At 36.4% G+C, this 12259-nt stretch overlaps 1 protein-coding gene across 4 annotated transcripts in view; it reads left to right on the forward strand.

The window, feature by feature from the left end:
• The window catches only part of ORC3 (origin recognition complex subunit 3), a 51595-nt gene that overhangs the window by 9998 nt on the left and 29338 nt on the right, over positions 1 to 12259 (forward strand). For 3 of the 4 annotated variants that reach the window (XM_084890728.1, XM_084890729.1, XM_084890731.1), the window contains exons 5-9: positions 655 to 759; positions 2009 to 2154; positions 4366 to 4496; positions 7041 to 7200; positions 8777 to 8890. In XM_084890728.1, coding sequence (XP_084746854.1) covers positions 655 to 759; positions 2009 to 2154; positions 4366 to 4496; positions 7041 to 7200; positions 8777 to 8890 — 656 coding nt within the window. The remainder of the gene's footprint in view (positions 1 to 654; positions 760 to 2008; positions 2155 to 4365; positions 4497 to 7040; positions 7201 to 8776; positions 8891 to 12259) is intronic. The other variant, XM_084890730.1, reaches the window with a different exon arrangement.

Raw genomic sequence — 12259 nt, forward strand, 5'->3', positions numbered from 1 at the left:
CCAAGTGCCAAAGCTCTTTCTAGAAAGCACACATTGGGACCTTAGGGAAATTACCAGCTAATAGAATTTTTTTCAAAGTAGTGGGAAGTTTTCACTGAATTCTGATAACTTAATGCATAGCACTAAAATTCTGATGTGTGGAAATGAGAATCAGAATTTAGTAAATACCTAAAGGACCAAAAACTATAATTTTGTTTTAAACTCTTTCTTAGAAATCAGTTTAGTGTACACTTTACCTATTATATTTATTACTGTGATCATAAATAATATTACTGGTTGAATTCTCCTCGGGTGTTAAGTGATGGTCACAGTAAGACTGGAATCCATAGTCTTTATTTTTGAGTAATTATTTTAAAGAGCTCTTAATGAATGTGACAAAGAAATGAAATGTTTTCAAAATGTTCCTAAGATGTTTTCAAGGGTCAACTACACATCCCCAGTAATTTTTATTTTAAAGAGAAATTGTGCTAAATATCTTTCCTAACAAATAAGTATAGTGTGTGCCTCTAGATAGCTAGTATTATTGGAGATTTCTTCATTATGCAGTGTGTTGTTTTATTAATCATGTAAAGTTACTTTTACTTAGCAATTCACTTGACATGTTAAATTATTAATAATAAAAATGATGATGTAATATGATGTGTAATCCCATAGGTGTGAATGTAACAGATCATGAATTTACATTCAGAAGTCTAACAGAAGCCATTCAGAATAATGTCACTCCATATGTAGTTAAATTGCAAGCTAGAGACTGTCCAGGTAAAGTATAAATGCTTTAATAACCTTGGTGAGATCTTATCAATTTCTTCGGCCCTTGTCTCTCCATCTTTCTTTGTGTATCTCTCCATATATGTCTGTTTGTGTCTCTCAAACTTTCTTCATTCCTTTTTATTTGTGGGAAGAGTACGGTACTATATTTTGTCAGGGTGAAGTTTAGTGCCTCCCAAGTTGGAGGCATCTTTGACACTATTCCAGCCTACTCCTGCCATATAGCTTCACTGCCAGTAATAGTCCAGGCATTTCAAGTTGGAATGTTTGGGACAGAGAGCTAAGAATTGAGGAATTGGGAGTTCTTACTTAGCCCAAAAGAGAATAGACTACATAGGCTCGTATTTATATGCTCAAATCATCTTATTGTTCCATTTAGAAAGGCCACCATTGGTAAAAATGGTCCATTGACAGGGCTTACCTTGGATATCTGAAGCCTTTAAATAAATCATAAAGGATGCAGACACTAAGAGTAAAATGTGCTTAGATTTAGACTGATGTGCTTATGTGCTTTATATTACTTTCATATTCATAAATTGATTGTAATGAAGTAAAAGCTTTTAGGACATCTTAAAAAATGACTTTAAGGAAGATTTGTAATCAGTAAAATAGCTTATGTAAATAACACTTTTGATCTTTCTAGGGTCTTTAAAAACATTTGCTGCCGAAACCGGTTTGGCTCAGTGGTAGCCATCAGTCTGCGGACTGAAGGGTCCCAGGTTCGATTCCGGTCTGGGGCATGTACATTGGTTGCAGGCACATCCCCGGTAGGGGGTGTGCAAGAGGCAGCTGGTCGATGTTTCTCTCTCATCAACGTTTCTAGCTCTCTATCTCTCTCCCTTCCTCTCTGTAAAAAAAAAAAAAAAAAAAAAATCAATAAAATATACTTAAAAAAAAACAAAAACAAAAACATTTTGCTGTCCAGAAGTAATTTAAATATATATTATTCCTAATGTAATTAATAGTTTTCATAGTTAATACATTTATTTAGATAACACTTTTATTATTGACAACACAAGTAAACTTTGGCCTAGTGTTAGTCTCAATTAATGAAATTTCAATATTAAGGAGAGAATACTAATGAACACTAATAGTTAACATGCTAAATGTTATGCTATTTAATGTTAAGTATGGAAAACACATTCTACTCAAATAATGTAAATCTATTGATCAAGATGTTTCAGTTGTTTTAGATTTGCTTTAAGGAGAGAGAAACTTTCTTACCTTTTATCTACTGCAGATATAAAACATTTTTTGCAAAAGCTGTTCTCACAGTTGATGGACTGCCATGTAGATGTGGAATCCAAAGAAGAGGAAAAAGATATCCAGAAAAAGACACATTGTTCAATGGATTCTCTTTCCAGTTGGTATATGAATGTCACACAGGTAAATGTACACTGATAACTTTCTCCCAGGAAATTGGCATATGATTGAAGAGGCTTGGGATTACATTAAACATAGAACTATTTTTAAAAAAAATATATTTTATTGGTTTTTTACAGAGAGGAAGGGAGAGGGGTAGAGAGAGTTAGAAACATCGATGAGAGTCATTGATCAGCTGCCTCTTGCACACCCCCTACTGGGGATATGCCCGCAACCAAGGCACATGCCCTTGACTGGAATCGAACCCGGGACCTTTCAGTCCACAGACCGATGCTCTACCACTGAGCCAAACCGGTTTCGGCTAAACATGGTACTGTTTTGTCCTAATAAGGATATGCTTCTGTAGCACTAGCTGTTAATTTAATAGTAGCTTCTTTTATTAGTATGCAGCCTAATTCCTGGTAAAAGTTGAGGTTCCTACAAGGCCATTTTATTTGTGGGAGAATGTCATCTAGTAACAAAAACAGCATTTGGAATTGGTTCTGCTGTAGATTTTATCTCTGTAACAATGTCTAAATCTTATATAATAAAGAGGTAATATGCAAATTGACCCTCATGTCCCCATGTCACAAGATGGCCACCTCCACATCATCACAAGAGGCCAGCAGGGGAGGGCAGTTGGCGGTGATTGGGCTGGCAGGGGAGCAGTTAGGTGTCAATCATGCCTGCAGGGGAGTGGTTAGGTGTCAATAAGGCTGGTAGGCAGAGTGGTTAGGGGCAGTCAGGCAGCCAGGCAGGTGAGTGGTTAGGAGCCAGCAGTCCTGAATTGTGAGAGGGATGTTTGACTGCTGGTTTAGGACATCCCCAGAGGGGTCCCAGATTGGAGAGGGTACAGGCTGGGCTGAGGGACACCACCCTCCCTCAGTGCACAAATTTTGTGCACCGGTCCTCTAGTGTTAGTTAATATATTATCTCATAGGTTCCTCAATATTTGCTTTTGGGGAAATATTTGTGCAGTAGAACCATGCTGTCAGTATCTATTATCAACTTAGTGCGATGAGAAATAGCCATAGGTATATATATTTTAAGAATTTTAATTTGTTCCATATTTAGAATTCTTGGGGAGTAAATGCTCTCTAAGTAAAGTATATTCAACAAACAGATAAATAAAAGAAATTTCATTCTACCATGTTAGTCTCTGGTGAAAATGAATAACTTAGGTGATTCATGGGTAACTATACCATAAAAATATAGCCTTAATTTATGATGCTGTGTAGCCAGGTAGTATGGAAAAAATACTTTATTGACATTTTTTTATGAATGTATTTGCTGAAGTCATCCTAAGTGAAGGTTTCTTTTATAATATGTAGATACCAAATTGGGTCTAATGCTTACTGCAGTATCTTAATTTGATTCAGAGTTTCAGATTTTTTTGTTGTGGTTATTAATCCTTACTTAAGGATATTTTTTTTGTTGATTTTTAGAGAAAGTGGAAGGGAAGGGGAGAGGCAGAAACATTGATGTGAGAGAAACACATCGATTGGGTGCCTCCTGCATGTGTTTAAGGGGAGGTTGGGAGAGAGGAAGGGAGGGAAATAGAGAGAAGCATCGATGTATGAGAGAAACATTGTTCGGTTGCCTTCTGAATGCACCCACTGAGGATTGAACCTGAAACTTATGTATGTGCTCTAACCAGAAATCTACCTCACAACCTTTCAGTGCACGGGATAAAACTCTTAACAAACTGAGCCTCAATGGCCAAGGCCAGAATTTTAGATTTTGTAGAAATTCAATGCTATCTGCAATTTAAAAGATTGGGATTGGACTAGATGATAATTTAAGATGCTTTTCTACTTGAATTTTACAGTAGTGGAGCTAGGCTATTCATTATGTGTATTCTAATAAAAAAATACTTATTCTCACCTTAAAGCAAAGGAAAATATGACATTCTACCAACAGAAAAATAAATTGTATAGAGAATGTTCTCTTCTCCCTTTGCTTTTTGTTCATTTTTTCACATAGCAGAAAAAATAAATATAAATATTATGAGTTATAGATTTTACTAGACCTTTTTCTTCTTGGTTATTATTCCCATGTCAAATGGAAAGATTCTACTAATAAATGTTGGAATGAGTTTCTATTTAATATGTGGGAGAAATAAAAAACACACACACTGTTACTGTGAAATACAAAGGGAGAAAGATCTATAGGTATAGCTTTGTTTGATTGGTAAGGCTTACCTTTTAATTTCTTCTTTCCACAATGGCTTGAAAGAAGACAGACCAAGGAAAGCCACGGAAAAAGAGGACTTCTAGCCAATGGCAATCTCCTCCTGTTGTGCTTATCTTAAAGGATATGGAAAGCTTCACCACAAAAGTACTCCAAGACTTCATAATTATCAGCAGGTAGATGTTGTATCACCTGATTTTTGCATAAAATTTCTTTTACTGAGAAAATATACCATGTTTAACTTAATAAACAACCTTTTCCAGAGAAAATGAATGGCAATTTAATCTTTATTTTAATACTAAAAGTATGGAAAGCAAGATGATTTCAAATTTCTTATGATTGAATGTTCAAAGACTGCCAGCCTGATCACATCCTAACCACTCCCCTGCCAGCCTGATTGTTGCCTAACTGCTCCCTGCCAGCCTGCTTGCCCCTAACTTTCCTCCACTGCAGGCCTGGTCACCCCTAACTACCCTCCTTTGCAGGCCTGGTCACCCCCAACTGCTCTCTGCTGTAGGCCTTGGTCCTTCCCAACTGCCCTTCCCTGCAGGCCTGGTCGCCCTCAACTTCCCTCCTCTGCCAGCTTGGTCACCCCTAACTGCCCTCCCCTGCTGGCTTGAGCGCCCCTAACTGCTCTTGCTTGCAGGCCTGGTCCCTCCCAACTCCCCTCCCCTGGTGGCCATCTTATGTCCATATGGGGGCAGGATCTTTGACCACATGGGGGGGAGCCATCATATGTGTTGGTGTGATGGTCAATCTGCATATTACTCTTTTATTAGATAGGTTAGAGGCCTGGTGCATGGTTGGGGGCTAGCTGGTTTTCCCTGAAGGGTGTCCTGGATCAAGGTGGGGGTTCCCTTGGGGTGTGGGGTATCTGGAGGACCTGGTACCTGGGGTTTATTTATCTCCTATAATTGAAACTTTGTAGCCTTAAGTGGAGGCCTGGGCTGGCCAGAGTGTGCGGAAAGCTTGGCTTCCTCCATCGCTGGGGGCAACCTTAGCCTAAACCAAACATTAGCTCTTTCCAGCTCCTTGGCTGCCACCATTTCTGTTTGGATTTATGTATCTTCAATCATTGAAACTTTGTATCCTTGAGTGGAAGCCTAGGCCGGCAAGGACAGGCGGAAAGCTTGGCTTCCTCCATCGCCTGGGAATCCCAAGCCTCCCTCCTGCTCTCTGTGGCCATACCATCTTGGTTAGGTTTATTTGGATATTCACTCCTGAATATCCAAATATATTTGGATATTGGGTGTGGTATGTGGGCATGGTATGTGGGCGTGGCTTGTGGGTATAGCACAATGATGGTTAATTTGCATATTACTCTTTTATTAGATAGGCTATCTAGTGAGAATCTGCTTTCATGATCTCATTGGATCTTTAAGGCAATCCTGTGAGATTTAACTCTTTTAAAATCCAATATATTAGCATGCATTACCCGTGGTACATTTTTTAAAGTATAATTTATTTTGTTTCCTATATGTTAACTTGCTTAATAGTCAAGGCTACATGTGTTTAATTTACTAAAATACTTATTCCTATTTTGATAGTGTCTTTTTTCCCCACTGAAACTAAGATTTCTAGATACTAAGACTTTTCTTAATGCTAATAGTACTGAATAGCGTAATATATTGGAAAAAATGTACAGTATAGAATAGTGGTGGAAAAGCTCTTTTTTGAAGCTCAGACTTGTGACTACTTTTACCATCAAAGGTAAGGAAAAAGAACTTAAAACAGCAACAGAGTCCATGCAGTACTCGTATGGTGGTAGAACTGTATACAGCTATACTATGAAAAGCAATAGCTAACAGGAGGGAGCAAGCAAGATCATCAGCCTTGTTACACAGAACCAACCTACAGTAACTCTCAAGGAAAGAACTGTTTTACTCTGGGGAAGTCATTTGTGTTCCTGTTGGTAATACTAAGAATCAATCATATTAAATAAGTTTGAGTTAAAGATGCGAGGAAAGGATATAACATATTTTAGTAATGTCTTCGAACTGTGTCTGTTAGAAATATCCATAAGTAGAATAAGGTACCTTGAAAATAAGTGATCTTCATGTCACTGAACTCTTTTTTTGTTTTTGTTTTTAATATATTTTATTGATTTTTTACAGAGAGGAAGAGAGAGGGACAGAGAGTTAGAAACATAGATGATAGAAAAACATCGGTCAGCTGCCTCTTGCACACCCCCTACCGGGGATGTGCCTGCAACCAAGGTACATGCCCTTGACCAGAATCGAACCTGGGACCTTTCAGTCTGCAGGCTGACGCTCTATCCACTGAGCCAAACTGGTTTTGGCCATGTCACTGAACTCTTAAAGCGTAGGCTGGATAACTAACTCTGAGGAAGACTGTTAGTGGGACTCAAATTTTGGGTGAGAGGTTAAATTGTATGTTATCTTACACTCTTCTAACACTTGAGATTGTGTAACTGTAGAGGGAAGCACTTGATCTCTCTGGACTTCTGTGTTCTCATTGATAAAATGAGGGAAACCATTAATAGCTTGATTTCAGAGCTAGAATGCCTGGTCAATAACTATTTTAATGTTATTTAACAGGAAAATGAGTGGTCTTGCAAATTTTAGTATCTAGAATGATATTCCTTACCAGTGTCTTATAAAGTAAGCATAAAAATAAAGGCCTTATTTTGAAAAACAATATATTGAAATATATTTGCTAAAGAAATCCCACTTCTGTATTTTTTTTTTTTTTTAAACTAGTCAGCATCTACATGAATTTCCACTAATACTCATTTTTGGAATTGCCACATCTCCTGTTATCATCCATCGTTTGCTTCCTCATGCAGTATCATCTCTGTTGTGTATAGAAATATTCCAATCTTTGTCTTGCAAGGAGCACCTGACTACAGTAATTGATAAGGTAAAATTAAAAAAAATTTATCAGTGAAATAGGATGAAAGAAAATTGCCAAGAATAAATTATAAATATAAATGTTAGTGATAAATTTCTGCATCTCTTCAGAGTATGATATTGAACATATTCCTTCACATATTTTAACATTTTTATTTAATGATTCTGTGATATAGTATTGTTTCTTGAGATAAAAAACGTTAAGATTTATGAAAAAATGATATCTATCAATCTATAGCTATCAATCAGTTATTACTCAATGGAAAATTGGTTTTAAAAATAAATTTTTACAGAATTTAATGTCTTCCTGGTAACAGTAACAATGTTTTGACTCTTACATTTAATATGAAATGATTTGGAGTTTTTAGTGGACTCTTTCTTATCATGCTGCTCTTGACTGAAAATAAATACTAATGTTTTCCCAGACCATAGCTCTATACTTCTACCTAAATAGAAATAGACTTCTTTAGTATTGACCTTCCACAAATTGTTGCTAGATTCAGCTCCCTTAAGATGTGCTTTATGTTGCTTGTGTAAGGTAAACTAATGATAATCTTCCATTTATTTAATAACCACTTCTACAGTTTTTCCCATAAAGGTGATATCCATTGGTTTGCTGACACTCTAGGGAAAATTTTTCCAGCTATAGTTTTTTAAATCACTTGGTTGTAGTCAAGTTCAGTTAGCCTTCTATGACCATGTTTCTGTTTAAAAAGCCTAGACCTAGGGAGAGGCAGGAGTGGGATGGAGGCAGCCAGTGAGGGAGGGAGAAAGGAGACATCTGTAATACTTTCTACAATAAAGATAAATTATTAAAACATTTTTTGAAATCTAGTATGACTTCATTTTCAGATGTAAAATCTTTACTATAGGCCATAGAAAATGAGCAAGATGCCGGGACCGGTTTGGCTCAATGGATAGAGCGTCGGCTTGGGGACTGAAGGGTCCCGGGTTCGATTCCGGTCAAGGGCATGTACCTTGGTTGCGGGCATATCCCTGGTGGGGGGTGTGCAAGAGGCAGCTGATCGATGACTCTCTCATCGATGTTTCTAACTCTCTATCTCTCTCCCTTCCTCTCTGTATAAAATCAATAAAATATATATTTAAAAAAAAAAAAAGAAAATGAGCAAGATAATAAAAATTCAGCTATTTTATATTTTTTAATTAGACGTGTTAATTTGGGGCTTCTCATCTAATAGTACATAAAGTGTATCAGTAGGGATGAGAAAAAAAATCAGATAACCAGTAGCTTGTAGTTTCAATGGCTTCTGGTGGGAGAAAGGGAGTTATATATTTGATAGGCAGTATTTTATAAAATGAGGAATTGGATAGGAGGTGATAGACATCTTTGATTCTGAATGTGTGGTACGAACAGCTCCTTTTTGTTATTGTTGTATAAATTAATTAATTTAAAATTGTAGTTGATGTTTAACCTAAAAACCTAGCTATTATTATAGCTCTCATAGTTACTGTGTCATAGTCTCAATCTTTGCCTAATTATTTTTATACTTGATATTTATAAGAATAAAGACTAACAAGGAGTATAGTTAATATACTGAGTCCTGTCCCCCATTTATCTCTTTCAGCTACTTCTTACAACTCAATTTCCCTTTAACCTAAGTGAAAAAGTATTACAGATTCTGACCAGCATCTTTTTATATTATGATTTCTCAATACAGAACTTTATAAAAGGACTTCAGGTAAGAAGACACTAATGGATTTGAAAATTTACAAGCTGATTCTAAATAATTTGCATGTTATTTTAAATTGACTAGTGTGATATTTAAGGCATTTTATATGGCAAAATCTAGAATAAGTAAACTAAAGTTATATTATTCTAGGTTCTACCATTGCTTTATTACCTTGCAGCAAAAACATAGAGAATACATTAATTGGATAGCTAAATGTAAAAGGGCCCCCATTCATTCCAGTGATTCTTAACCATGTTAGAGGGTGGGGTGGGAAAAAAGACCCTTTTTAGAAAATTTGATGAAAGCTTATGGATTTTCTGCCTAGGAAATGTTATATATAACGGGTCAGCAAACACTTTTGTAAAGACCAGATATTAAATATTTTTGGCTTTGCATGCTACATATACCCTCTGTTGTATAGTATTTGTTTTCTTTAAACACACACACATACACACACACACACACACACAATCCTTAAAGATATAAAAAACATACCTGGGCCATATAAAAATGGGCTGTAGGTCATAGCTTGCTGTCCCCTGCATCTTTGTGTATGTGTTCATTTATATTTATTCTTATATATATTGTGAAGGCATTTTCACCAACATTTCCTAAATTGCCAGAAAACAATTTATTAACCTAGCTTCATAACATCTATTCTAAACTAAAAATAGATCCCATTCTTTAGTTGTTTAAAACAATATTATTTCCCTCTCTTGGTGACTACCTGAAATACCTTAGCAAAGTGTAATCATTGTGAACACATATGAGTTGTCAATTTGATTAAAACCTGTATATTAATAACTTCGGTACAAAAGCACAATATAATACCTCATGTTTATGTAGTGCCTAGATTATTATAAGTTACTTTCCATATCCACTCTTATGGATATGCAGTGGTCTGTTATGGCTAATATGTGACTTTTTTTCAGTTTAGATATTTTTAATAAAAGTATTTAAAAGTGCCGGGACCGGTTTGGCTCAATGGATAGGGCGTTGGCTTGGGGACTAAAGGGTCCCGGGTTCGATTCCGGTCAAGGGCATGTACCTTGGTTGCGGGCATATCCCCAATGGGGGGTGTGCAGGAGGCAGCTGATCGATGACTCTCTCTCATCGATGTTTCTAACTATCTCTCTCCCTTCCTCTCTGTATAAAATCAATAAAAAATATATTTAAAAAAAAGTATTTAAAAGTAAGAAAATATTTATCTTAGCAGTATGTAAAATTAAATGATATAGAGTTTTAACAACTTCTAACTTCTTATTCATTTCATTTTATTCATTCCTTTATTTATTCATAATTATTTATCAAGAGCCTACTAAAATCCAAGCACTATGCTAAGTTCTAGAAATGCAGAGGACAAAGAAATGTCTGCCTTCAAATTGCTCATTGCTTAATGAAGGAGGCAGAAAAGTAAACATGTATTTATAGTTCTGAGTCAATGCTATGAAAGAAACATTCCTGGAGATTCTGTATAAAGAAGTGTGTTCTAAGGAAAAAGAGCTAGCCAGGTCAGAATTGGAAGAGCAGTCCAGGCAAAGGCAATCAGAGAGAGAGAGAGATCTATCATAAATCTACTGCAGTAATATAGACCAAATATGAAGGGCTAAATAAGGTAGTGATAGTGGGACTGGAGAGAGGAAACAAATTTGAGGATGAGATAGAATCAACAGAATCTGGTGACTAAATGGATTATAGGATTTGTAAGAGAGGAGCATAAGGGACAGATAAAAAATCCTGGTTTGGCAGATGGATTGGAGGTTGATACCATTTATTAAATGTACACTTAATATAAATGAAAGCCAGTTAGAAAAGGGTGAGTTTCTTTTTGAATAGGTTAATTTAGGGCTTTTTGGATATAAAGATTTGGCACTGAGGAAAAAACCTGGACTAGAAATATTTAGGATTTATCATTAAGAAGTGGTTAGTTGAAGTTATGTAATGAGGATGAAGCAATAAGCAAAGGAATAGGAAAGCGCTAAAGGTAGATCCCTAAAGCAGACTGATATGTTACAGTAATGGAAAAGGAGACTAAAAACAAAAGGAAAGCCAGTAGAAAGTAGAATACCACTGAAGTCAAGGGAAGAAGGAGCTTTAGGAAATATAAATTGTAGTTTCAAATACCATTGAAAAAGTGAATGAAGAAAAGGACATTAACCAAGTTACTAATCTGTTTTCTCATCTGTAAAATAAGGGGAATCAGATTAGATGATTTTATAGGTTTCTGATCTTTTACTAAGCACCTCCTTTGTGCTGGGCACTTTACTAAGTATTTCCTTTGTTTCATTAATGTGAATTTTGCACATGAAAATATAGGCTTAGAATAAGTAGCTTGGCCAAGGCCACATAGCTAATAGTGGCAAAACATTTAGACCCCATTTGTCCAGTTTTTATAATCATCAGTGGGAAGAATGTGTAAGTCCTGATTTCTGTAGAGGTAAATAGGGAATATGATTATTCTGCATATGTTTAAATCCTTCATCGGGTGGATATGTTAACCAACTTGTTAATTGACCCAGAGATTGAGGACACACTTGGACAAAATAGTTAAGTGACACTGGGTTCTTATCCCATTTATAGCTCTACTATAACTCATGTGACTTGCTCCCATTCCTCTTCCCCAGGAAGTTCCTTATCATGTTTGGTTTTTATTTTTCTCATGTTTAAAAAAGTGTTAACTTTCGAATAAGTATTACCATATTAATGTCATTGGAAAATATAAGTAAGAAATAAGATTATGTTAATATGTGTAAAATAATTTAGCACTTGGCATGAATAGTTGTTTTCTGATTTGTACTTGTTTTTAAGTTAGGCTGGCCCTACACTTTACAGCCTTATACTTCCTCCAGAATGAACTATTTTGGAGGATTTTCTCTAGCCTTGGGTATCTGGTCTGTAGCTCAGAAATTCATTATTAGTTTACCCAGGAAGGATCAAGCTCAAATACCTTAAGAGTGATATGTAAGCTAATGTATTAACTTACTAGAGGCCCGTTGCACGATATTCATGAAAGAATCGGCCTTCCTTCCCCTGGCTTCACTCCCAACCACCATGGAGCCAGCACACCCCGATCCCCGCCCACCCGGGAGCTGGCAAGTCCTCACTTCTGTCCAGAGCACCACTCCTATAGTTCCCTCCACTGCCCCCCTTCCCCTCACAGCAGATGTTCTGCCCCTCCAAGCCACTCCTCATCCATGTATGCAAATTAACGTCCATCTTTGTTGGGTTAATTTGCATACTCCTGATTGGCTGGTGGATGTTGCAGAGCATGGTCAATTTGCATCTTTCTCTTTTATTAGGTAACATTATTTTGTGATAGAAATGCTATTTCCCAGTTGATGACAGTGTGTTTTGTCTGCTATGTAGGGTACTGTCTCT

The sequence above is a fragment of the Pipistrellus hanaki genome (assembly GCF_964339955.1).
Source record: "Pipistrellus hanaki genome assembly, chromosome: 7".
NCBI lineage: Eukaryota > Metazoa > Chordata > Mammalia > Chiroptera > Vespertilionidae > Pipistrellus > Pipistrellus hanaki.